The 26,392-nt window shown below is 41.4% G+C and overlaps 1 protein-coding gene across 7 annotated transcripts in view; it reads left to right on the plus strand.

Annotated features, from left to right (window-relative positions):
• The window catches only part of CLYBL (citrate lyase beta like), a 296,641-nt gene that overhangs the window by 251,943 nt on the left and 18,306 nt on the right, over positions 1-26,392 (plus strand). For 3 of the 7 annotated variants that reach the window (XM_021929743.2, XM_021929741.1, XM_021929742.1), the window contains exons 4-7: positions 115-216; positions 1,954-2,080; positions 3,368-3,535; positions 8,063-8,187. In XM_021929743.2, the coding sequence (XP_021785435.1) occupies positions 115-216; positions 1,954-2,080; positions 3,368-3,535; positions 8,063-8,187 (522 nt within the window). Of the gene's footprint in view, positions 1-114; positions 217-1,953; positions 2,081-3,367; positions 3,536-8,062; positions 8,188-12,605; positions 13,148-26,392 lie in introns of those variants that run through there. The other 4 variants (XM_021929739.2, XM_021929740.2, XM_009192157.4 and 1 more) reach the window with 3 other exon arrangements.

A 26,392-nucleotide genomic window follows, 5' to 3' on the forward strand; every position in this document is an offset into this window, starting at 1 on the left:
AGGGGCTTGGATATTACTTCCTCAGGTCAAAGACTTAAATACTACTTCTGTGTCTACATTTCCGTGATTGCACATTTTTTCCCCACTAATCACCTATGACACTTCTGATTTTAGTTTGCAGACAAATTTTCATTCCACTTAAAAGGCCGAAAACTTGAACAACCAATGAATTTAATCCCTTTTGTGGAAACTGCAATGGGTTTGCTCAATTTTAAGGTAAGAAAGCCATAATATGGTTAATAAGTTAGCATTTTATTTATCACCTAAAGAGAACTTTTGCTTTCAATTTTAACATCTTCTTAAAATGTGTTTCTAGAAAGATTTATAAGCAAAGGAAACGTTGAACACCATTTGTTATCTGTAATAGTCCGAAAACCAAGTTACCAGCATCTTAGAAAACAATGAAATCAGTTAAGTAGAAGGAAAAGCTTCCCAGTCCAAAATATTTAAATGAAGCATTTATATATTCCTAGTAACAATTTTAATTAATCACTGTGTAATTATATGCCTTGAATTATTGCATTTATAGACTAAATGTACATGAAAATTTATTTTGTCACCTTTATGAATTAACTTTCAAATGTTCTTTTCTATCAATTGTCTTTTCATTGGGAAATTTTCTGCCCTCTCTGTAGCAACATTATCAGTAATGGCTAGCAGAGAAGATTATTGTTTGTAAGTTCATGCACACAAATAATTTGCAGTACATTTTTTCCATTTGCCATATTAAAACATTGAATATCTTCTAATATACATGCGGGAATATTAGCTGAGCCAAGTGTTTTCAACCGCTGTGTGGTTGCACTAAACTACCTGCCTTAACAAATTCAGAGCTAGCTCGTCTTTTCTCGTTTATCAGGGGGCATTTATATTATTTTCCAAAATATGCCTCTCATTCCACCTGACCTGCAAACATCAATCTAGCACCCCCTTTCAGAGTTCCTGGACTCCCACCCCCCACCCCAGCCCCCACAGAAGGCAGGAGCAAAGAAATAACTAAAAACAACAGAAAAAAACATAGTCGAACTATACTGGAGAGAGAACGTGTGAGCGGCAACTCTGAGGCCTTGGGATGTGTGGAAGGGGGTCGAGTGCAAATGTTTGGGGAGCTGCTTCAAGACTTGTCCTGTGAACTGCTTGTTTACACAACTAACCATAAATTCTTCCAGCCAGCCCCAGAATCCTGAGAATATAATCAAAAGCATATCCCTTAGATGCAACCAGATTCATCCAGTGATTTAATTTTTAAGCACTGCTTCACTATTTTATTCCATAATGTACTTAGAAGCACTTAGAATGTCTGAAATTAATCAACAGTGTCTCCACCGGTTCCTCGTTTCTTTCCCACCCACATATATTAGCAGGTTATATCTCCACCTTTCAAGATTCATGGTTATGTCTATGACAAATGGTATTTGCCTTGACTTTCATATATAAATGTCGAAGTTGCTTTATGAACACATCTTGGATGACTTGTTGCATTTTTATTTTCCCCTCTGGAGTTGCAGGTTTTTGTACTATCTTTAATCCTGAGACCATGTGCTTGATCCTAATGCAAATAATTCAATTAGTTTGATTTTAAAATTCCTTCCTTCTCCCCTGTGGTTTTATGAGAGTCTCTTAAAGCAAAAACAAATTCTGGAAAGATATAAATAACTTCTAGCGCAAGCAAAATGAGTTAACTCAAAGTTTCTCCAAAAATGAGATGGACTACAATTTGGACATTATAACTATATTAATATAATCCATTAAACAAAGCAAATTTATATAATATACTTATCTTGGATGATATTAAATACCTTTTGAAAGGGGTAAATTTGGGCTGTGTTTTTAGGACTGCCTTCAGCCAAATTGTGTTAAGAGTCAGGTCGTCCTGTTACTAAAAGGCACCGTGCCTCTTCCCTCTGACGCACGCATTTCCGTGAGACTTGGTTCTCTTCTGCTCTTTTACAGGCAGTGTGTGAAGAAACCCTAAAGATCGGGCCTCAAGTAGGTCTCTTTCTAGATGCAGTCGTTTTTGGAGGAGAAGACTTTCGAGCCAGCATAGGTGTCAAAGACCTCTCTCTCTCTCTTTTTCTGTGTGTGTGTATATGTGTGTATATATTTTTTCTTTGCCCCTTGACATTTACATAACAATGTATATTTGCCAACCGTGACAATGGTTTGTCATGACAATGGAATGGACACTACTTCCTGATAATTTAGAGGTCCTCATAGCTGCCCTGCTTCTAGAACACTACATGGTTACTTCTGTTCATTTACAGAAGACACGAGCAATAGAAAGCCTGCTGCAGCCCCAGGCATGCTCAAGAATATATGGCATCTCCTTTGCTCCTAATAAATATATTATGTGAACAGCCTCACCGTTGCTTCAGTATTTTGTTTTCACATCTGTCCGTGGGCTGTCTAGATTTCTAATGCAAATTTAAGGCGATTTCACATTTGCCTTAATGAATTGTTTTCTGCAGAATATGCGGTATATAAATATTATTTTAAATGGATCTTAAATTTTTCTTACAATATGTTTCCGAACTCTTAGTATTAAATGTGCTGATTTTCACTGATTCTCACCATCCCTCGTGCGCTGCACTTGAGGGGTCTGCGTGTGTGACTGGAGACCGTGAAACATTTAGAAAAGAGGCTGAGGCCACAGAAACCAGCCCCAGTGACCTGAAGACAGGCACTTTCCCTGAGCAGGGAGTGGCATACTCCAAATATAAACAGGGACACTTCCCTCCCCTCAGGGTGAAAACACTGAATTTATTTGAATACGAGTCTTTCCAGGAGACTTGTGTATCCAATGGTTCAGCGGCTACAGAAGGCATATCGACACTTTCCAGCCCTCCCAAAACAAGTGCCCTCCCGTCTCCCCAAGTTCTGCATCCAGACAGACCCTGAAGCTGAAGCATTTGGCTCAGAACTTCAGTTTGGACAGGGCATGGCAACCACAGCACACACAGTTCTGTGCTTGCTGTGAAACACGAACCATTGCCCTGCATAGCTGCTGGGCCACCTTTTGTGGTGCTGTCTTTGGACTGGCACTTTTCAAGCATTGATAAGAAGGAAAAAAATATATCAGGAGTTCCTTGTGACCCTGACCCAGCCTCCCAGAATGGGGAAGGGGCCTTCTCTTAATGCAGGTAGAAATAATTCTATTGAAAGGTGCCTTGTCAGTTAAACAGACACATACGAGATTTAACTTGGCCTCCACATATCCCTGTCTTCATTTATATTTGAATAATTATTTTGCAGAGGAGCAATTCCCAGGGAGGTATAGATATCTGTACAAACTGAGGTTTTATAATAAATATCTGGGTGCGGTTTCCAAAGTTAAAGCCTCCTTTTTCTGTTAACATCCCATTTTCAGGTGCAACAAGTAGTAAAGAAACCCTGGATATTCTCTACGCCCGGCAAAAGATTGTTGTCATAGCGAAAGCCTTTGGTCTCCAAGCCATAGATCTGGTGTACATTGACTTTCGAGATGGAGCTGGGCTTCTTAGACAGTCACGAGAAGGAGCTGCAATGGGCTTCACTGGTATGATTCCTGTCTTAGAAAGCAGTGTCTAAATTAGCAAGCATTCCAGAAAAATAGAAACTTGACCCGAAAACACTTCTAATCTCATCAGGTATCTTATTCCGCTATTTGAAATATGAACAAGCCACACAGGGGAAGAACTTGCCAGACACATTGTCATGGTTTTCTTTGGCCCTGCAAGTCAACAAATCACTCATTTTATTTCCTCTTTATATTAGTTGCTTTTTTTTTTCCTCCATCCTCTTAATCAGTTTGTTGTGGTCTTGGCTGACCTCTAGGGAGGGATGAGGCAGTTAAAAGAGTGTTTTTGAGTGAACTGCCATAAGAATTTTGGTTGATGGATAGAAGAAAAATCTCCTAGAATATCCAAAATTTAATTCATTTCTGAAAAAATGTTGGTGATATTATCTTTGGTTTTTGTTTTGTTTTGTTTTTTACTCATAACTAGTTGTTTGCTCTTCTGCCACTCCAAGCCCCTCCTCTCTCTCCCACCTCCCAGTAAGTGTCCGTATACCTGGCGACACCTACGGGCATAGGCTGGCACTAGGCTCAGCTGGCCCCTTGCAGTCCGGTCTGGGGCACAGGCGGCTATCTGTTGATTGGTGTGCCTGGTCACTCAGGTCCCCATGAGCCAGGGGAGCGACTGAAAATTGTGTTTTTACAACAGAGATCTATTTTTCGAAAAACCACGATAGGAGTCTACACACAAACATCCACATGAAGTTGCACACACACAAACTGACGACCATGGGAAAAACACAGTGTGCTCCTTCACTCTTACCTGTTCTTCTGTTGAAAGTTCTAAGAATATTAGTGTCAGAAAGGTACCCGAATAATAAGGAAAAGAGATGAGCATCCTGATATTCCCGTTATAACTGTTTTTGAATTGTATCTAGGTAGCGGTTACTGAAAGAAACGTTTCATAAAGCAGGCTTAAATGTAAAAAATACCTTAATGGATGATGATTTAGTCCAAAATAAAATTGAATGACCTAAGAAGCTATTTTAGTGTTATATTCGAATTAAATAAAGCTCTGAGTTTGTTCTTGTGTTTTTTACACAAAGAGCTAAAATAAATATGATCCCCCCCAAATTTTTAAATAAATGTGATCCCATATAGGGAAATATTCTTCAATTATCTGAACTATTAATAAACGAATTCTCCCTGCGTTTCATAGTGACCGAGGAAAAAAGGAGTCCTCTGCCACATCCATGTGATTGTGCTTGTTCCTGCCTCTTTCCAACGACTGGTTAAGATGTGACCCAAATGAAAAAGTTGGAGAAAAACTCCATGAAATTTATCTAATAGACCCTGATGTTGTTGGCCTGCAATGTATGGCAGTGGCTGCCAGGCAGCCAGATGTTGCTCCAAAATGGGAACTAATTCAATAAAAAAGAGAAAGCACTGCATTGACACTGACCCCTCCACGATCACTCAGCAGAATCTGAGTTTCCTCTGCCTCCTCTGGGGTAAATGTCTGCCCCAGAACTTCTCCGGGAGCTGAAGAGTGTCTCCAAGATACAGGACTGAATTAACTTGGCCCCTAATTCAATCGCAGAAGACAGGCTATTTCAAATCAGGTTTAAATTTCTAGACTGTGCCCAACTCAGCACGAGGAGCTTATGGACCTGGCACTATTGTTTCTCCACGACGGGGAGTATTAAATCGCTAAAAAAAGGGGGGAAGCGAGGATAATGGGAAGGCGCAGAGGGCACAGTGCCCATTATATATTCAAGGGAACCAGGCCATAACTAGGGAGCCACACTTCGTAGGCAGTTTGCAATTTTTAGAGAGAAAGTCTTTGTTGTCCCAATTATATTTCTGCATACCAATAAGAGGTAATCAATCTGATAATAAGATAGGAGATTATTTGTAGTCGTTTTTAAAAATAAATGTTTTTTAATGAGTATTTTAGACCACTCAGGATCTGTTTGTCCTAGTTGTTTGGGATTTGATTGCCATACCTTGGGCTTTGCACAAGGAGAAGGAAAAGAAGGAAAGAAAAAAGGAAAGGAAAAGTGGGGAGGAGAGAGGGAGGGATGGAGGAAGGAAGACATGTCTTATCTGAAGCAGGTGGTTGAAAGGTTTAAAATCCAATGAAAGTATTGTGTTATCCATAACACTGGTAAGGAAGACTAAGTCTGTGCTATAAGGATTTCCTGTACTTTTAAAAATGATATATATTTTTAATGAGTTGTAGTTTCTAAAAGTTAGCTGTAGTTTCTTTTCTGCGGTCATTTCCCAGAGTCACAGTCCATGTCGATTGATTTTAAATCAATGCATTGGCGGTATAAATGGCCATTAACTTTAGGAATTTTTTTATAAAAAAGAAGCCAAAACTAAATCTTGGAATAAAGCTTTAACAGCTGACTTCGTCATTACAGTTACTCCAGTGCTACATGCTGAGAAGAAAGATTATAAATATGAAGCACTATAGGTTTTCTTCTTTTTTGCAGTCTATTGTAGAAGACAAAAATGACACCATCATACAGTTACCTAAAAGACTTGACAGGTATTGATTTAAAGCACGATATATCAAGCGGTACTGTAAAAAGGATTTCATGGTCATAAATTTTAATGTCTTCCAATTTTGCACCCTCTCAGTAACTTGTCAATAACAACTCTTCTGTATAAAATATTTGCCTGGTTCCCACATGGCATTAAAGTCTGCTGTACAGTTGTTGGAATAGCTAAGATGTGACGAAAGAGAACTTCACATCTGAGTGCCCATACATTTCTAAAACCTAACATGGATCTTAAATTAGCCTCATTGCCAAAATATAGGCACCGGAGGATGGAGAGCTAGCAGTGATTTCACAGTACTTTAAGTAGTTTGTGTTTTGCTCCTCAAATTATAGTGCATGTACCAAGAAGTTCCCATGAAATCTGGCTTTTTACACATTGGTGTAAATTATGTACATAAATTATGAAATTCAGGGCTAACAATTAGTAGGAAATGACTACCAGAACTGACATCCTTTATTAACAATATCCTAACAACTATTAGATTACTTAAATATAATCTCAATACCTACTACTGAAAAAAGCCCTCTTGTCATCCCTCATGTTATTCGTTCCCAGAAATTATTCCTCAGGTAATTTAAAGAATCTTTATTTATAAAAGTGTTTAACATTGTATTAGTATGCTGACAGAAAAGAATGGAATAGCAATGTGAGGATGTTTTAATTATGCCAGTGGAAAGAAAAGATATTATTATATTTATCCACTTAAACTCTTTTACATGAAACACTAAAAATATGTTTTTACAAGCATCATTCCTTTTTTCATTCTAACAGAATAATGACAAGTAATAGGAACTGACAGCAAGATATAAAACATCAAGGATATAATTCGTACTGTCTAAATGTTAAAATAACTATTTCAAAAGCAAAGCAAATTGATGTACCAACAAATATATTTAGCAGAGTAAATGTTCATTAAGTGTACATTATTTTTAAAAAGCCAATTATGTTCATAACTTTATCACATAGCACAATATAATCTCATCATTATTATAACATTAAATTATGTTGCATTTTATTAATGATCTGATTGGATTCCACACTTCCCTGATTGTTAAATTGTTTTTTTAATGACTGCATTATTTCACAAAATCCTATGGCTCTTATCTTTGTATGATGTTTTCATTTAAAATCTTTCAACTATAAAAAGAATCATAAATCTTTTTGGAAGGTATTTCTACAGAGATAAGATTTCTTCTGGGATATGTAGGGAGCTATAAAGAGGGAAATACCCAGTCTTGATTCTGTAAGCCAAAAGGGAAAATCTGGGTATATTTTTGGACAGAGAAACTTTAAGTATCTATTTTTAAATTTTTAAATGGAGCAATCCACAGGCTGCAGTGTTCAACTCTGCCTTCTATTTTACCATACTGAATAAAATATTTTCATTCAAATCCAATTTTCTATTGGGGGTTAGAAATGACACATAAACTATGTTCGTCTAAAAGAAAAAAAATTAAATATACTATTGTAAGACTGTATTTGATAATAATATAGTTGTAATGACTGCATCTGTAAGCTTTATGAAAACCAGCAGACCATTTCTAAGAGAAATCATGGAAAGAGGTATAATTCTACAAAGAAAGCAAAAGATACCTTATAAAATTTGAGAGAATTCTCATTTAATTTTTTCTACTTCAACTAAAAATAATCCCTCTAATTTGCAGACATTATCCTTTAAAGTCCCAGCCAAAGCAGTTATTCAACAAGCTGCCTCGGCAGCCCACCTGTAACTAAAAATAAGAGATTATCTGCCCTAAGGTGGCATTTCTATAGGATCGGAAACACAATTACTTCCATTGTTGTAGTTTTGCTTCTGTGGTTATTCTGGAAAAGCCTGTCTGATTGCAGGTTTTGTTTTGTTTTGTGTTCTCAATAAAAAGTTTTAAATTAGTTATTTAACATACAGTCTATGAGGCCTTCAGGAACCTCACGCGATAGAAACATTTTGTTTGAACATCTGTTCGTTGTTTCGTGGTTCCGACGTTATTAATCTTCTTGTAGGTAAGCAGGTGATTCACCCTAACCAAATTGCCGTGGTCCAGGAGCAGTTTTCTCCTTCCCCTGAAAAAATTAAGTGGGCTGAAGAACTGATTGCTGCCTTTAAAGAACATCAACAATTAGGAAAGGTAAATGTTTCATTAATGCCTTGGCTGAAAGTAGTGTTGAAAATATTGTCGGGAAGAATGAAACAAATATGTTGTGTGAATGGTTTAAGAAAACTCATTGTATCTGGGGAGGGGGAAAGGGAGGGAACAACATTCACCAGTGAGAAAATTGCTTGAGGTAGATTTGCCCTGCCCATGTTCCTAAATATTTCACTAACTGGCTCTCAAGTCTCTCATTTTATTCTTTTCATAAAATATATTGGCAGCCTTAGAGAAAATAGAAGTCTGTTTAGTTTTTCTCTACAGACTTCTATGCAGCATTCATATGAAAATAATCTTAGATCAAAGTGAGAACAAGTTGTAATGAAATAAACACAGTTTGACTAAATGGTTCTTGTGGAGGAAAGAAATAAATTTCAAGTTATTTTAATTTGGGGGGGAAAAAGTACAGACATCTCCTCCGGTTTAGTCATCTGAGAGTGGGAGGTTGTATATGTGTTTGTACCGATTTCTGGACCTGAGATTTGGATGGAATGGAAAGCAAATTAACACTGGAGTACGGTTGTTCCTAATTTAGTGCATCATTGAGCCTCGCGTTTCCTGCTCTGTGGGTTTCTGCTATGTAAATATTGCAGTGGTAATGCACAATCTGTCTCCACTTTGTGCCAGTAACACTTAAATTAGGTGTCGCCTGAAGGAAGATTTTATGCTAGTTGCAGCATTGTCAGTTAATTATCTTAAAGGTTATTTGCAATAATACCGTTTGCCTCTTTTTAAGAGGATAGGAGGGAAAGTTACATTTATAAATCTATTCTAGAGGTAATCTCTAAACTCAGCCTCGTGACTTCCAGAAGGAGTAAAGTTTTGATACCTACAATGCAAAATTACTTAGGAGAAAGAATATTGAAAATTTATTACAGTTCTGAATATTAAACATTCCCCCCTGCAAAAAAAAAGAAAGAAAAAAGAAAAGAAAGAAAAAAGAAAAACTGGTTTTTAGTGGTGAACCTGAACCTGTGACATCCATGTGAGACATGTTCCTTGCACTTTTCACTGGCGGCAAGAACACTTGAAAATCCCAGGACTTGCCAAAGTGGGTAACAATATTAAATGGGTCATTCCCTAAGGAAGTCCATGTTCAACCTATGCGGGCACACTCACACACCAGCAGGCTCATCTTTGCACAAACTCACACTTAATATCCAAAGGCAGAATATGTTACATTGGAAATATCCAATTTGGACTTATACCAATTTCATGATAAACAGCATCCTTCCATTTCCCATCAACAGTGGCCATCAGAAAAGTAATGCATTTCATAGAAACAGTATTTTAAGTTGACCTTGTGTTTAATGTCCATTTTTGTGTCTTAACCCCAAATCAAGATTCCCATGAATAAATCTAGATATTCACCTAGAATGAAGAGCCATGGACTCCCATGCACACGTGCAAATAACTCCATCCACCCCCTTCTCTCGCATACCTGCCCACGCACACCCACACTGAATGCTCTGTACCTCTGCTATGAGCCTTGTGCCAGCTGAGGACATAAACACTTCCTGGTGAAATAGGAAACTGGGGCAGCATGTAAACCGTTGAAAGGAGAGAGCAGAGTTCCAGTCTGGACCAGCATTGTGTCTATGACCCATCCCAGCTGGGTTTCACACTGGGTAGCATCAAAGGAGGCCAGTTGGCATTGTAAGCAGACAGGGGTGTGGGAGAGGTTACCCTGAATTTCAGTAGCCAACAAACAGAAGTCAAACCAGAAACACGTGTTTTTCTTAGCATTTACGTTTTTGAATGAGGAAAATGACCCTTTCCCATTGTATCTTGAAAAGTGTTGTTCCTTGGGAAAATGCTCCCAAAGTTGCCATACCTTTTGATGACGGCAACTTAAATGTTCAATTCTGGACTTTTTTAAAATAAGAAATGCCCTCTTGTTGGGGCATAAGCTCTCACAACAGTGTGACAGGATGGCTTTTCTTAACACAGAACCATAGAAATTAGAGCAGAGGGGAGACTAACTATTAGGTAATTTCTTCCCTGCCCCATTTGTGGAGGTTTGTTTCCTACAGCAAATTCTCCTGGTGTTTTGTCCAGCAAGGTTGAAATGATTCAAGTAATGGGGCTTCCAGTAGGGACATATGGTTATTTTATCCAGTTAGCATGTTTCTTTCACTTTGCCTATAAACTGGCCGGTCACAGAAATTGGATCTGCAGGTAGGTGACTCTGGATCTTGAGGGGATCTTGGGGTTTAAATAATGTGGGTTCTGTTTGTAAAGATTTTGTGTAAATGGGTTGCACAATTGTATAAAGTGTTGCTTCCAACAAACATCTAGTCTGTTTTATGTCAAATGTGAATCACTGATGAACACATGAACCCTTAGATATTTTGTCCAAAGCGCAGATGACTCTCTCAAAGATAGGAAACTGGTGGTTTGTGTCCTAGTGTGACAGTCATAAATTTCCAAAAGACCTTTTTCCTCCCTCTGATGAAAATTTCATTCAAGTAATGCTTTTATGTAGAAATGACCCAAGAAGGAAAAATTATGTATCTTTGCTTTTCTCTACTTCTTCCTGCTCTCATCTTAAATTATATCCTGCCCAAACACCAAAGGTATAGCTGAAGTTCACAGTTAGTGCTGAGCCATTTGTGTTCTCTACAGTAATAATCATTACTATTATTCAAACATAAAAGCTCTACCTTTTCTTCCTGTCCTCTCCAAATGGCAAAATTCATGGGACAACTTCGACCATGAGCAGATAAATTATTGGGGATCAGACTTTGGTATCACAGAATTTGGGGGATGTTTATTTTAATTAAAAGTCCTAAGGAAATAGTTTGATATCCTTAGTATAATGTTGGTTGACAATCACTTCACATTAAAAGAAACAACAATCAGCTCATATCATCTGTCCCTGTTTGGCAGGCAGTGATTCTTGTGGCTGCTTTGTTTCAGGAAACTGAAAGGTATTTTCAGGCTAAAAAATTTTGCCTGGCACAGTAATCCAGTGACAGTAATCAGAGTTAGGGCTAGAGACTGACACTGGGGATTCTAGGTTATCTTATCTTATTAACATCTGCTGGAAAAAGTTTAGACATTCTAAGTAATCTCTGCTCCTATGTTAATTCCCAGAAACTAAAATGTCTTCAATTTAGCCGACATCAGCTGTAAGGTCTCCATCCACAAAACTAATCAAACTGACTTTCTTCCATCCTTCCAGAAAAATGTATTTTGAGATACAACCTGCATACCATTAATTGTTCTAGTTTCAAATTATTTGGTAAAATGCTTTAGCCAGGATAAATCATTTCCACATAATCTGTTTTAAATTTATAAAGGATTTTCTTAAAAGTTAATTCCATTTTTATGTCTTTTTTATAATAATGGTGATTCCATTAATATTGGAAAATTATTCATTCAAAATGAATTTAATATGCTTATTAAAGTAATATGATTTCAATAATTCTTTTTTATCAATAAAGAATTTTGTATAGTATAAAAATTGGATACTTGAAAACATCTGAAGCAAATAATCATCTAATATTAATTGATAGCAATAGAAATAATTTTATATAAACAAATACATATAGCATACATGTTTATACAACATATAAACATTCAAGTATGTATGATAACATATATTTGCTCAAATCTATATTATGAACTTAGTGCTAAAGTTTTTAATCTTTCCGTATTCATCACTTCTTAGGCAAAAATGACAGCTAAAGGAAACAGTTGCTTTTTTAAAACAGTCACTAATCACAGGAAATCTTAATATAGGAATTTACCATTTCTTTCCAAATGGAGACTCTAACAGAAAAATGTGAAGGAATAGCACAATGTGTTATGTGTGTCAAATTTTTAAAGATACTTTGCTAGAATATTCATATTTTGAAGTATCTGGCTACAAATACGGCTTTGCTTCATTTTCAGTTTTCCGAACATTCTCTTTGATTCATATAATGGATGTACGTGCTTTGTTTGGTTTTGGAAGGATTTTGTTTAGCTTTTTCAATATTTCTCCTTTGTTATAGCTTCACAAGTTGGCTAAAGCCTGAGGAAGGGGAAGTGTTCATCTTTAAATTCTGGGTTCAATTAACAATCACAAATGTCAAAAACAAGGTCACTACCTGACCTAACAACTGTAAATATCACAGATAGCCAACACTCTCATTTCACTGCGGAGAGAAAAACAGTGCAAGCTGATAAGTTCACATTGATAAGCACATCTTCTACTGGAATATAAACTGGAAACGTATCTCTTAATAAAGAAAGAAAAAGGAAAGTAAGAGTTTTCTTCCTTATGTAAGTCTCTCCATCTAGAAACTTTACGAACAGTAACACATCCCTCCTCCCAAAATATTGAAAGCAGATCATTTTCATAGGTGTCTGATTGCCGCTCGCACACCTTTCATTTCTGTTTCCAATTGCAGGGTTTTACAAAAGAAATATTGCTTGGTCCAGATGGCCTTCTAGAAGGCTCCCTGAGAGAACTCAGGAGAAGTTTCTCTAGCCAAAAATATTGTTTCCGCTTATTCAAGTGCCAGAAATCCCACTGCCACTCTTTCACGCAGATCGAATAAACCATCTAAAGATGTGGTTGCTGTCTTTGTCAACTGAAAGGGTTGATTCCCCTATTAGACGACAGTGTATCCTCCCACACCCATCCAGCCCACCACCCACAGCATTCCCTCTGGATTTATGAGCAGGAACACAAAAATCAGAGCTGAGAGGTTTGTAGTGAAAATGAAAGATAAAGGGACATAACTCTATTTTTGAGATTCTTAGTAATTGCACTTTTCCCTTTATTTCCCTGTTCATTTAACATTTTCAGAAAGATCGGCCATAATTTTGACTTTTAAAAGTCCAGTTCTTAGGAAAGCTGAATCTGCCAATGATGACTTTAAGATTGGATGGATTAACACAAAATTGCAAAATTTTAAACATTTAAAACAAAGTAATGAAATGCTACAAAGTATTGAAATCATATCATATCTTATTTCACTTTTTTTTTTTTTTTTTTTTTTTTAGTGGCAAATGGCTGATTTGGTATTTATTAGAGGACAAGAGTGTTTTTAATAGGCCGGGTGCAGTGGCTCATGCCTGTAATCCCAGCATTTTGGGAGGCCGAGGTGGGCAGATCACAAGGTCAGGAGTTTGAGACCAGCCTGGCCAGCATAGTGAAAACCTGTCTCTACCAAAAATACAAAAAATTAGCTGGGCATGGTGGTGGGCGCCTTAATCCCAGCTGCTTGGGAGGCTGAGGCAGGAGAATCACTTGAACCCGGGAAGCAAAGGTTGCAGTGAGCAAAGATCGCGCCACTGCAATCCAGCCTGGGTGAAAAACAAGACTCTGTCTCAAAAAAAAAAAAAAAAAGTATTTTTAATGCGGGTTAAATTGGATAATGTTTTAAATTGGTTGTTTTTTCCTTAATTTATAACACATTCTTAAGGATATTTTAATCAAAATATTCTTTATCCAGGTTTATATTTTTCAGAGTTTTATTTGCTCAGTTTTGATTTTAAAGATGTCATTATTTTAGCTGGGTGAAATCTCAGAAATCTTTTAGTCAGATGCCTTCAGTTTATGACTTAATGCACTGAAACCCAGCAAGGCTTCAGAAGCTGCCCAGTGTCACTCATGGCCAAGGTGGAAAGAGGGCTGCGAGCAGAATTCAGGGCTTAGTTTGTAAGTAAAGATATGAAATACCATGAATGTGGCTTCAGTTGAATTACAGTGAATACCCACATTCATGACCAAAACGAGATAGAGCCTTAAATGCACTCAGTCACAATCAAAGTCTGGATTTGGGTAGTTCCAGTGTATGTCTTTTCTTGAGGATAAGCAGAAACCAATGAGGAAAGAGAGAAACCAGGGTCTCCACGTGCCTTTCCCCACACGCCTCCCTGCTCAGTGCTGCCCTGCCCTCGTCCCCCAGCCCTGCCCCAGGAAGGCTTCTAGGCTCTGTTCACTGAAAACTCCACTTCATATTATTAGTTATCAGTCGTTCAGTCTCCCAACATAGAATGGAAACTCCCAGAGCAAGCCTGGGGAGCCTTTGACAGAGAGGCCATATCTACTCCAGAGCCCAGTGTCATCTCAAGGACATCAAAGGACAAGTCCTCAGAGTCACACTCTCAGTAACACCTGTGCTCACACACACCCCATGGTGTTCAGTGCCTATGACAGCAAGATCCAAGTGATGGCCAGGGGAGGATCATTTTGTTTCTTGGACACCTTTCCCTCTTTCCTCTTCCTGTATTTCTCCCTCTAAGGATGGATGAGTCTGTGTGTGTATCTTTCTGTTCCACGCTCATTTTCCTTGCCCTGAATTCTCTGTTTCCCCTTTTTGTTTACATCTTTTTCTTTCTCACCACATCATCTCCACACCCCACACCATCCCTCGCCTTCTCTCCTGTAGCTAATTACAATAGAGACTTTCAGAGCATTGTTTTATTTTTTTGTTGTTGTATTAATTAAATAATTTTGTAATTCTTTTTTTTTTTTTTTTTGTGACAGTGTCTTGCTCTGTCACCCAAGCTAGAGTGCAATGGCACAATCTCAGCTCATGCAACCTCCGCCTCTGGGTTCAAGTGATTCTCCTGCCTCAGCCTCCTGAGCAGCTGGGATTACAGATGCGCAACATGCCTGGCTAATTTTTGTATTTTTAGTAGAGATGGCGTTTCACCATTTTGGTCAGGCTAGTCTCAAACTCCTGACCTCATGATCTGCCCGCCTCGGCCTCCCAAAGTACTGGGATTACAGGCGGAAGTCACCGCGCCTGGCCCAGAATTTTGTAGTTCTTTTTATATTGAATTTTATTAAAAATATAAAGCAACCATTTCCATAATTCTCTCTTTTTTTCCACTTTATGTCAGTGGGCCTCAAAAAAAAAAAAGGTGAGGCAATTTCTTACCACTACCCTAGGGAATAAAGAATTCTCTGGCCGGGCGCGGTGGCTCAAGCCTGTAATCCCAGCACTTTGGGAGGCCGAGACGGGTGGATCACGAGGTCAGGAGATCGAGACCATCCTGGCTAACACGGTGAAACCCCGTCTCTACTAAAAAATACAAAAGAAAACTAGCCGGGCGAGGTGGCAGGCGCCTGTAGTCCCAGCTACTCGGGAGGCTGAGGCAGGAGAATGGCGTGAAGCCTGGAGGCAGAGCTTGCAATGAGCTGAGATCCGGCCACTGCACTCCAGCCTGGGCGACAGAGCAAGACTCCATCTCAAAAAAAAAAAAAAAAAGAATTCTCTCTACTGTAGCATGCACCTCCCTGCAGCATCTTTGGCAGAAATAGGTACACGAAACACGTTTAGTAAACACTGTTTAGCTAACTGGTTTTCAAATTCCTGACAATGCTAAAAAAATTTATTAGATGTACTTTTAACAGTATATATGACATACTTCTGCTACCTTCTAGAAAAATCAAAAGAAGATGTTTCCATCAATTATTTCATCAGTTGTTATTCATCAATTGTACTTTGAAAAAATGTGCCAGTATTTTAGTAAATCTTTCAGTCTCTTCTAGTTAATGTTAACTCATTAAATCTGTGTTCCAAAGAAAGAATAAGCCTGCCATGGATGAAATAGAGGAATTTTAGCATTATTGGTCTTAGCTACAAACTGCTATAAGTGGCATTCATTGTCTGCTTTTCTCATGGGCAACAGGAGCTTAAATTCGATGTCATAAATATTTTTAAACAAAGACATTTAAACATTTGGCCTGTTACACAATAATTTTTAAAAATCTTTAAACAAAATTTCTGGTTTCAAAAAGAAATCTGAAATGGAGGTGATAGTAGCAGAACGCTACACAATTACTAAAAAATCAACGAATTATACACTTACAATGGGTGAATTTTATGGTATGCAAATCATACCTCAATAAAGCCACTTTAAAAACTGAGAAAATTAAGCACAAAACCTAATTTGATGGCAAATGTGTTAACTCCCTTAGATTTTGATACGCTTATAAATCCAATTGTTTTCACCTCAATACATAGCTTTCTACATAGCATAATTGGCTTTATTTTTCCAGATTTCCTTGTGAAAAGATATCGAAAACAAAGACTTGCCTACTCTTGCCTGATTATTCTGCCTGAATATTTTTAAGGAGAAATCTTGCCCTCTACATGTTTAGGCCCCGAGGAAAGTTTTAAAAATAGAAGGCTACCGTGGTCTCTCTGATCAGTTTTTAAAGTAAGCATGGCTCTGGTCCGTGGAGACCCAGACCTGGGCAAGTAGATGATTTGGGATGGTCATATATTCAGATAACTGGCACACACGTGCACCTCAGCTCTCCTCGCTGCTGTTTGGTCGCCTCTACCTTTCCTGCCCTGCTCCTGCCAAATCCATCTTCCAAGCCTTCTACTGCTTCTTCTTCCCCATCGCACCCCCGACTTCCTGGAATTCTTGGTAAAGTCCCAAATTAGTCTTACCAAGAACAACACACAAATCTTTCTATTTTCTAGCTCCATCTTTCCATTTATTTAGCTAAAGCTAAATAATTTCACCCTTCCTTTGTAAAAAGCAAAATGTTAATGCTGTCCATTCATTTTGCATCCACTCAATTTCCACATTCCAAGAAACGTCCCCTCTTTTGAACAAATGTGTCTATGCATCACCTTTGCTATACCTCTTCCTTTTCTGGTCCATCATCTGCTGAAAGAACTGTGTCCTGTGTTTCAGTACCTCCTCCTCAGTGTAAGCCAAGCTCTGGACTTCAGATCATCTGCATTTGATTAGCGTCTGTCCTCTGCTGATATTCTAAGTTTTTAAAATTTTCTAAATTTATTTGTTTTCCTCCTGAGGCTCTGCCAAATATATAGCATCCCTGAGTCTAGTTTCTTAAAGAGACAACTAAATCTGTGATTTATAAGACTTTAGAGGGGACAGGAAGCTTCAGGCATGAGCCTGTTTCTGTTCATTGTATTTTCAAAGACACTGATGTCTCAAACTCTTGCAGGTCTTAAAACTACTCTGAAATCATAAAACCCACTTAGAATTCAAACAGTCTGCTTCTCACTGAGCCATTCTGTGGTAAGTGGAATTAAATAATCTCTGGCCAGCAATAACAGTAGCAATACCAGTAGCAATGGTGGTAGCAGTAACCAGGCGAGCAGTGGCCATGGGAGTGGTAATAATAACCAGAGGAGAGATCATCACTCTCCTAACAGTAGTGGTGGCCGTCATGACAAGTGGTGTGGCCACAGTAGTGACAATGCTGGTAGCACAACTGCTCCCATTTATTGTGAGAGCCTGTTAGGTGACAGGCCATTGTTCATATATATATGCATATATGTGTGTGTATATGTGTGTATATATGCATATATATGTATGTATATATATGCATATATACATATATATGCATGTGTATATATGCATATATACGTATATATGCATATATGTGTATATGTGTGTGTGTGTGTATATATATATATATTTTTTTGGAGATGGAGTCTTTCTCTGTTGCCCAGGCTGGAGTACGGTGGTGGGATCTCAGCTCACTGCAACCTCCGCCTCCTAGGTTCAAGCGATTCTCATGCCTCAGCCTACTGAGTAGCTGGGATTACAGGTGCATGCCACTGTGCCCAGCTAATTGTATTTTTGGTAGAGACGGGGTTTCACCGTGTTGGCCAGGCTGGTCTTGAACTCCTGACCTCAAGTTATCCGCCCACTTCTGCCTCCCAATGTGTTGGGATTTCAGGCATGAGCCACTGCACCTGGCCCTTGCATATATTATTTTATGTAATCCTCACAACAGCCCTATAGGGGCGATATTATCCCCGTTTTCCAGATGAAGAAATTAAGACTGGGAAAGGTAGCTTTATTCATTGTGGATCATACAGCTGGAAAAGGCATTCCTGGATTCAAAGTCAGGTGTAACAGAGCCCAAAGTCCACATCCCTAACCTCTGCATGAAGCTGCTTCTAAGGGAAACACCGAGAAAAGCCAGATCCTTTCTCTCCAGGGAGCTTCGTTACCCTTCATTGCAGCCGCAGGCTACTGAGAGCCACCGCAGGCTGTGCCCATCCTGGAAAGTGTCCTGTTTTTGCATAGAGAAGATGATCCCCTGTGCCTGCTCAGACCATTACTGACCTGGCAGGTGGAGCTGCCCCAGAAACACAAGAGGCTTCCCTTCTGTGCCCCTCCTGGCCCTGCCCTCTGAGTGACAGCCAGAGAGCTACAGGGGAAGGGACGGGAGGGATAAAGAGGAGCTTCTCCAGGCTTCTGCACCTTTCAGAGCATGGAAAATGAATCCACTAACTGCCCAGGGTACACAGTTCTCCCAACCTCCTGCATGACCCCCAAACTCAGTACCCTCTGTGAACCTGTACCTTCCAGGGCCTTCCCCAGCCGCTCAGCATGCTGCTCCCATCTGACTTTTCACTGTGCTTCCCAGTCAGGTGCAAAATGAACACCACCCCATCCCACCCCAAACCCAATATTCCCACTGTTACATTCTTATGAATTATTTAAAGGGCTTCCCCATCAAAGGCCATGGAGTGTCTTCCGTCTGAATTCCATGATAGGTAACCATAGATTAGCACAATGTGAATTGGTGTCTATGTTGAATGACTTCAGTTGAACTTTCAGAAATTTCATGTAGAGATACATTAGCATCCGTAAATTATCTGGCAATAGGAACGAATGGCTGCTGAATTTCAATTCAAAATATTATTAAAATACCGATCAAATTATCACTACAATTTAAAGTGTTAAAAAGATGAAAAACACGTTCTATACATTCTAAGTCTTCAGTCATATTCTTTTACTATCTTCCTGACAGTTGTTTATTTATTTAATTATTGAGACAGGGTCTCACTCTGTTGCTGGAGTGCAGTGGCACGATCATGGCTCACTTTAGCCTCGACCTCCTGGGCTTAAGTGATCCTTCCACCTCAGCCTCCTGAATAGCTGGGACCACAGGTGCGTGCCACTACACCCAGCTATTTTTTTTTTTTTTAAAGACAGAGTCTCACTATGTTGCCCAAGCTGGTCTCAAACTCCTGGGCTCAGGCAATCCTCCCATCTTGGCCTCCCAAAGCCACTGTGCCCAGGCTTCATTACAATTTTTAAAGATGTTTATTCATAAAACAAAGAGTTACTGACAATCAGATATTACACAAGGACCAAATATCACCGCCTTTAATCCCCCTAACAAATGCTTTAGGTATTTTTTTTTTTTTTTTTTTTTTTTTTTTTTTTTTGAGATGGAGTCTGGCTCTGTCGCCCAAGCTGGAGTGCAGTGGCCAGATCTCAGCTCACTGCAAGCTCCACCTCCCGGGTTTACGCCATTCTCCTGCCTCAGCCTCCCGAGTAGCTGGGACTACAGGCGCCGCCACCTCGCCCGGCTAGTTTTTTGTATTTTTAGTAGAGACAGGGTTTCACCCTGTTAGCCAGGATGGTCTCGATCTCCTGACCTCGTGATCCGCCCATCTCCGCCTCCCAAAGTGCTGGGATTACAGGCTTGAGCCACCGCGCCCGGCGCTGCTTTAGGTATTTTTAAGACTTAAAATGTCACTCATATATTGTATTATTGAATTCTACTATTTCTGGTATTGTAATAAATTACAGTAAGAACTTTCAAATGGAAGCCCAGGATGAAAAATGTTATATTTTACTCTTTCCCAAATTCTCATTAAAATTGCAATTTCACGCATTTGCTTATCTGCACATTATATGTATTTTTAGCCTCATCTTAAGTAATAATACTTCTGAAATAGCTTAGATATGCTATTTTTATAAATTATATTAAATATAATTTAATACATAGTATATACAAAATAAATATGTAGCTGTATTCGAATTTTCTCTATAATTATCCCAAATACCAGTTATCAGCCATACTTTGGGTTACAATGATTAATAAGAAGAATTTGAGATTTGGGGTGAAAAGCCTTAGATTCTAGTCTTGTCCCCTTAAGTTCCTTTATAAGATTAACTAGTACTGAATCTTATTTTTTGCACCTATAATACTAAATAATCATGCCTTCTGTACTACAGGTGAGAAAAAGTCTTTGAAAATATTTTGGGCCGGGTGCGGTGGCTCAAGCCTGTAATCCCAGCACTTTGGGAGGCCGAGAGGGGTGGATCACGAGGTCAGGAGATCGAGACCATCCTGGCTAACACGGTGAAACCCCGTCTCTACTGAAAAATACAAAAAACTAGCTGGGTGAGGTGGCGGGCACCTGTAGTCCCAGCTACTCGGGAGGCTGAGGCAAGAGAATGGCAGGAACCCGGGAGGTGGAGCTTGCAGTGAGCTGAGATCCGGCCACTGCACTCCAGCCTGGGCGACAGAGCGAGACTCTGTCTCATAAAAGTAAAAAAAAAAAAAGGAAATATTTTGGGTCAGGCGCAGTGGCTCACACCTATAATCCCAACACTTTGGGAGGCCACAGCAGGCAGATCACTTGAGGTCAGGAGATCAAGACCAACCCGGACAACATGGTGAAACCCCGTCTCTACTAAAAATACAAAAAGTTAGCCAGGCTTGGTGGGGCATGCCTGTAGTCCCAGCTAGTCAGCTAGTGGGGAGGCTGAGGTGGGAGGACCACCTGAACCCGGGAAGTCAAGGCTGCAGTGAGCTGTGATCGTGCCACTGCACTGCAGCCTGGGAGACAGGAGTGAGACCCTGTCTCAAAAAAAAAAAAAAGAATATTTTGTAATAGTATAAAGTACTATCAAATGAAACCTCTTTTTTGGGTAATGGGTCTTCCTAATGGCATTACCCTCCTCCAATTTTCAGTTTGGAAACTAATATTCCAGGGCTTACTGAGAGTATAGTTAGCTAGAGTAGAGGTTACAGTTGCCAAGACAATCTTCCTATTTCCTCCTCAAGGAAACTAACATCCTTTCCCTCAGATCTACCCCTCCCCTGGCTCCCAGAAAGCCGTGCCAGACAATCCATCCATGCTGTCCCACTCGGAAGTAGGGCTGGGCCAGGCCAGCCCAGCCTAGCTCTTAGCTTCCCCATCGGTGGATCCTCGGACTACCTCTGGACAGAGGAAAAACACCCAGAGTGAAGGAAAGGAAACAGGTGGTTTAACTTCCTCTGCTTGGGGTCCAGAAAGGAGCACATATGGGCCCATCAGTGTGTGTAACAAGAACAGAGGAACCCCACTGGGTTTCAGTCCAGCTTCATCTAATAGAGACTGTCTTTATGTGCTTTGTCATAAGAAAAGTCAAGCAGCTAATAAATAGCAGAACCGACTGGGCGCGGTGGCTTACGCCTGTAATCCCAGCACTTTGTGAGGCCGAGGCAGGTGGATCATGAAGTCAGGAGTTCAAGACCAGCCTGGTCAACATGGTAAAACCCCGTCTCTACTAAAAATACAAAAATTAGCTGGGTGTGGTGGCGGGAGCCTGAAATCCCAGCTACTCAGGAGGCTGAGGCAGGAAAATAGTTTGAACCAGGGAGGCAGAGGTTGCAGTGAGCCGTGATCGCACCATTGCACTCCAGCCTGAGTGACAGGGCTAGACTCCATCCCAAAAAAAAAAAAGCAGAACCAGTATTTTAAAATGTCATCTCTCTTCCAGATTGCTTTAATTTAGGCTGGAGTAGGCTGTGTGTCTTTAGGCCTAGGAGACAGCTTTTGAGCCATAGAGAGAACCACAGAAAGATCCAGTGTCTCCTACCACACCCCTTAGTTTTGTGTATCTGTTATGTCACTGGTGACCAGAGACACGAGGCTCCTGCAGAACAAAGAAAGCCAACTCCACGCACACTTCCAGTCCCCATGCCCTTCTCCTGACTCTTCTGGCATCCCTGACCTTCGAAAGCTGACTTTTAAAGTATTGTTCTTTGAAGCCCTTCCCTGGTCAAACCAGCGCCATTGTGATGGCTCCTTCTCTCTGCAGCTCCTTGGCCCTGAAGCACCACAGACGTCATAAACTCACTTGCCCTTTAACTGTTAAGTCACTTGCACGAGTTAACTAGAGCCCAAACCAACATGAAAATTTTTTTTTTCGTGAAAAGCTCTCACTCTGTCACCCGGGCTGGAGTGCAGTGGTGCCGTCACGGCTCCCTGCAGCCTTGACCAGGCTCAGGCGATCCTCCTCGCTCAGCCCAGGAGTGCTGGGATTACACTACCACACTGGCCCCAGCATTACCCGTTTTGAGGTCAGCCACGGTGTCCTACCAGAGGCTCAGCAAGTGTTGGCCAACTGAACAGTGAATATTACCAGACCAGGGGCACAGAGAGACACGTGCAGATAAAGGAGAGGAGAAGGTGAGCTCAGAACTGGAAAGCTTTGTGGAGACCTGGGGTGGTTCTGTCTTCTCCTATCACTGTCCCCTCAGTCAGCCAGCTCGTACCCCAGAAAGAGCCATCATGTGCCCTGCTCTGTATTCCTTTCCTCCTCCTGTCCCTTTCCCCTGCTTAGCTGCTCCTCACCCTTCACATGTCAGTTTAAACATTACGTCCCACAGGACGCCCCACCTGATCAGGTTAGGTCCCCTATCGGTTACTCTTCAGCTCCCCTGTGCCTTGCTTTTTAAACAAACGTTCTCATTCGTAAGTAATAGTCGTTTCCATCATTGTCTATTTAATGTCTTTCTCCCCATTAGACTGGAAGCCCTGTGAGGTCAGGGACCACATCTGTCTTGTTCCTGCTGTCGCAAGTCCCGGGGCCTGAGGCACGCCAGGCGTGCAGTAGACTCTGCATCCATGTCGATGCAGGGAACTGATAGGCACAGGTGTGGGCCAGGGCATCCCGCACAGCTTGATGGGGTGGGAGGCAGAGCCCCATATCCCTGAGACCATCTGGGATGAAACCTCACTGCACATTCCAGGTGACTTAAAGACCCAGCAGGTATGTGTGATAGCAAAGCTTTGCCCAGACAACTACAGCCCCTTCCCTAAGGTCCCAAATTAAAGAAAAAGAATGACCCAAATCACCAACTATCGAACCTGTGTCCCTCTATTCAGGCAGGTCAGTATTGCTGCTCTTGGCTTTTCATTCAGCCTTTTCCATCATCGCCAGGTCAGCAGTCACAGAGCATCTCCTGTGTTCCTGGCAGGTACTGGGTGCTGGGTGCTGGCTCTTGGGAGTCAAAGGCACGTGAGGCCTGGCGCCTGCCCACAGGTGCCTCACGGCGTTGTGAGAAAGATAGCAATGTAAACAAATAGATAGGAACACAGGCTATACCAGGATCTGCACAGGGAAAGGGTGGAGAGGGATTTGCTCTACCAAGGAGGCCTCGAACACTTCATAGAGGTGACAACTTGACATCTGGAAGCATCAGGAGGAGTTTGCCAGACAGGGAAAGGGCCTTCAGAGGGAGAGCAGGGCATGCGGCAGAGCTGCAGGGCAGTGTGTTTTGGGGGATGGATCTCAGGGGACTGGCAGGAGACGAGGCTGAGGGGGGCAGGGTCCCATCATGGGCAGGCTTGGGTCTCCACTGAAGATACTGCACTTAATTCTGCAAGTCCAAAGAAAACCATGGCAAAGTTAAAGCAAGGGGATGATTCCATCAGATCTGTTTTAGAAAGATAACAGCATGCTCCCAACTAGAAAAGTGCCACCCCCTATAAACATCCTGGCACCATGTCCCTGAGAGCTCCGGGAGCCAGCTTTGGAGCCGAGAAGCCTCACTGAGCTGTGGGTGCCTGGCACCCAAACGGACATCCTTCAAATGAATGTCACAACAAAATTGAGAGGGAACCGAGGGCACACGAGGGCCTTTCTAAGGACTCTCCAAGTGGGAGAAGTTGAAAAACAGGAAAGAAGAATGCAGCAGTGCCGGTGAGAGTGTCTCTGGGAGCATCATCTTCTACCTTTTTTGGGGAGTTTCAGGGCGCTGTTGACTTTGTAGGTAAGGAAGAGCCATATCCCAGGAGGCCACAGCTGGGCTGAGAGATTTAGCAAGTGGAAGGCACAGCCAGGATCTCGAGGAGAAATTTGATCATGGCCAACACTGGCTGGAAGTTTAGGAATTCCCCGGGAACGGCTGTGAGGCCAGTCATTCATTCATTGAGCAGAAAGACTTAGCACCATATGGGAAAAGGGTGATACCCCAAAAAAGAAGGACTCTAGCAGCTGTATTCAAATAGTAGCGTTGAATTCCCACAGAGAACTCCCTCTCAGGGAGCCACAGCAACACCATCATCAGAATGTGGTGTTGGAACCCCCTCAGTGTCCACAGAAGTTATTTGGAAACATAGTGAATAGGGAAAGACGTAGATCAGTTTGTGGTTTCTAGAAAATTACTCTTTTAGGACTGTGGAGAAAAAAAGTCAAGTACTAAGTGCCAGAAATGCAAAATCTATGACAATTTCCCATAGATGTGATTACTGTTGTCATCACGCTGGCATCACCTCTTTCACTGTCAAATTGTAAGTCAGATTATGTCAGTGCTTATCTGATCAACGGGCAATGGCCGAGGTGTCAGAAAAACCACAGTTCAATGGTGACTGTTTCCTTCCTATGCAAAAGACACGTGTGCTATGGTGATCCTGGCCTTCACCTTCAGGAGTCTGAAATCATAGACATATGTATAGTAAGATGTGCAAAGCAATTGACCAGTGATTTATTACAACACATAACGCCATAGGTAACTGTCAAATAAAAGCCCAAGATGTCCGGAGCTCCACGGCAACGCGTGGAGATGCCTGGCATTGCTGTAGGTACCCGTCTGTGTGAGCAGTGCAGTCCCACAAAGATGGCCCAGATTGGGAAGAAGTGCAGCCATTGTAGGCCCTCGGATCGTCCCTGTGCTCACCACCCTGGCCTCTTCTCCAACTCTTGTTGCATCAGGTAGCACCTGCTTCTTCCTTCCCTCTCCCCTCCAGCGAATGGTAAGCTCCCAGAGGGCAGGGCCAAGTCGCATCCTCTCACTGTCCCAAGTGACTGGCACAAGGGAGCTGCTCGGTCCATTCTTGACGGATGAATGAATAAGTGGTGATTAACCTAAGAAAATTCTGCCATTTTGCATCTTGGGGATGCCTTACAAGAGAAAGGCATCATTTACAGAAGGCTGCAAGAGGGCTCCTCAGTTTATAGACCTACATATCCAAGCCGGCCTAACCATTTCTACCTGGGGAGCTAAAACATGGAAGCTCTCAAACATGAATATGCATTAGAATCACCAGAGGAGTCCCCGTCAACCTCCAGCTTTTCTGCACAAACCATGTGGGACTGGGCCCAGGAATCTGCATTTTAACAAGCCCCCCCGCCCATTATTCTGATTCAGGGAGTCACAGAACACACTCAGAGAACCCTTTTCAATCCCCAGGCCCCTAAGAGCACAGGCTTGGCATTAGATAGAATCAGCTTTATCCCTGTTCTGTTACATATTTCCTAACTACAGGGCCAAGTTGCCCATGTTTCTTAAGCTCCTTCTGCCTCAGTTTCCTCAGTTATTAAAAGGGGATGAGTACAAACTCAAAGACAGAAAGGAGAATGGTGGTGGGCAGTGGCTCATGCCTTGTAATCCCAGCACTCTGGGAGGCCGAGGCAGGAGGATCACTTGAGCCTAGGAGTCTGAGACCAGCTTGGGCAGCATAGGGAGACCTTGTCTCTACATAAAAAATTAGCTGGGCATGGTGGTGCACACCTATGGTCCCAGCCACACAGGAGGCTGAGGCAGGAGGATGGCCTGAGCCTGGGGGGTCAAGGCTGCGTTAAGCCGTGATGATGCCACTGCACTCCAGCCTGGGTGACAGAGTGAAACCCAAGGATTCTACTTTTGGCATCCTTGTTAAAAGTAGAATGGTGGTTACTGGGGGCAGGGGGACATGGAAATGGGGGATTGTCTAATAGATACAGAGTTTCAGGGATTTGGGTGGGGGGAGGTTTAGGATGGAGTCTTGCTGTGTCACCTAGGCTGGAGTACAGTGGCACGATCTCCGCTCACTGCAACCTCTGCTTCCCGGGTTCAAGCAATTCTCGTGCCTCAGCTTCCCGAGTAGCTGAGATTACAGGTGCCCACCACCACGCCCAGCTAATTTTTGTGTTTTTAGTAGAGACAGGGTTTCACCATGTTGGCCAGGCTGGTCTTGAACTCCTGACCTCAGGTGATCCATCTGCCTTGGCCTCTGAAGTGCTGGGATTACAGGCGTAAGCCACCGCGCCCGGGCTGCAGAGTTTCAGTTTTGCAAGAAGGAAAAGCTCTGGAGATCTGTAGCACAATGTACATAGAGTTAACACTACTGAACCGTATGCTTAAAAACATCTAAGATGGTGAATTTTATGTTATATGTTTTTGCCACAACTA

This window comes from Papio anubis, chromosome 15 (genome assembly GCF_008728515.1).
Source record: "Papio anubis isolate 15944 chromosome 15, Panubis1.0, whole genome shotgun sequence".
Lineage (NCBI taxonomy): Eukaryota > Metazoa > Chordata > Mammalia > Primates > Cercopithecidae > Papio > Papio anubis.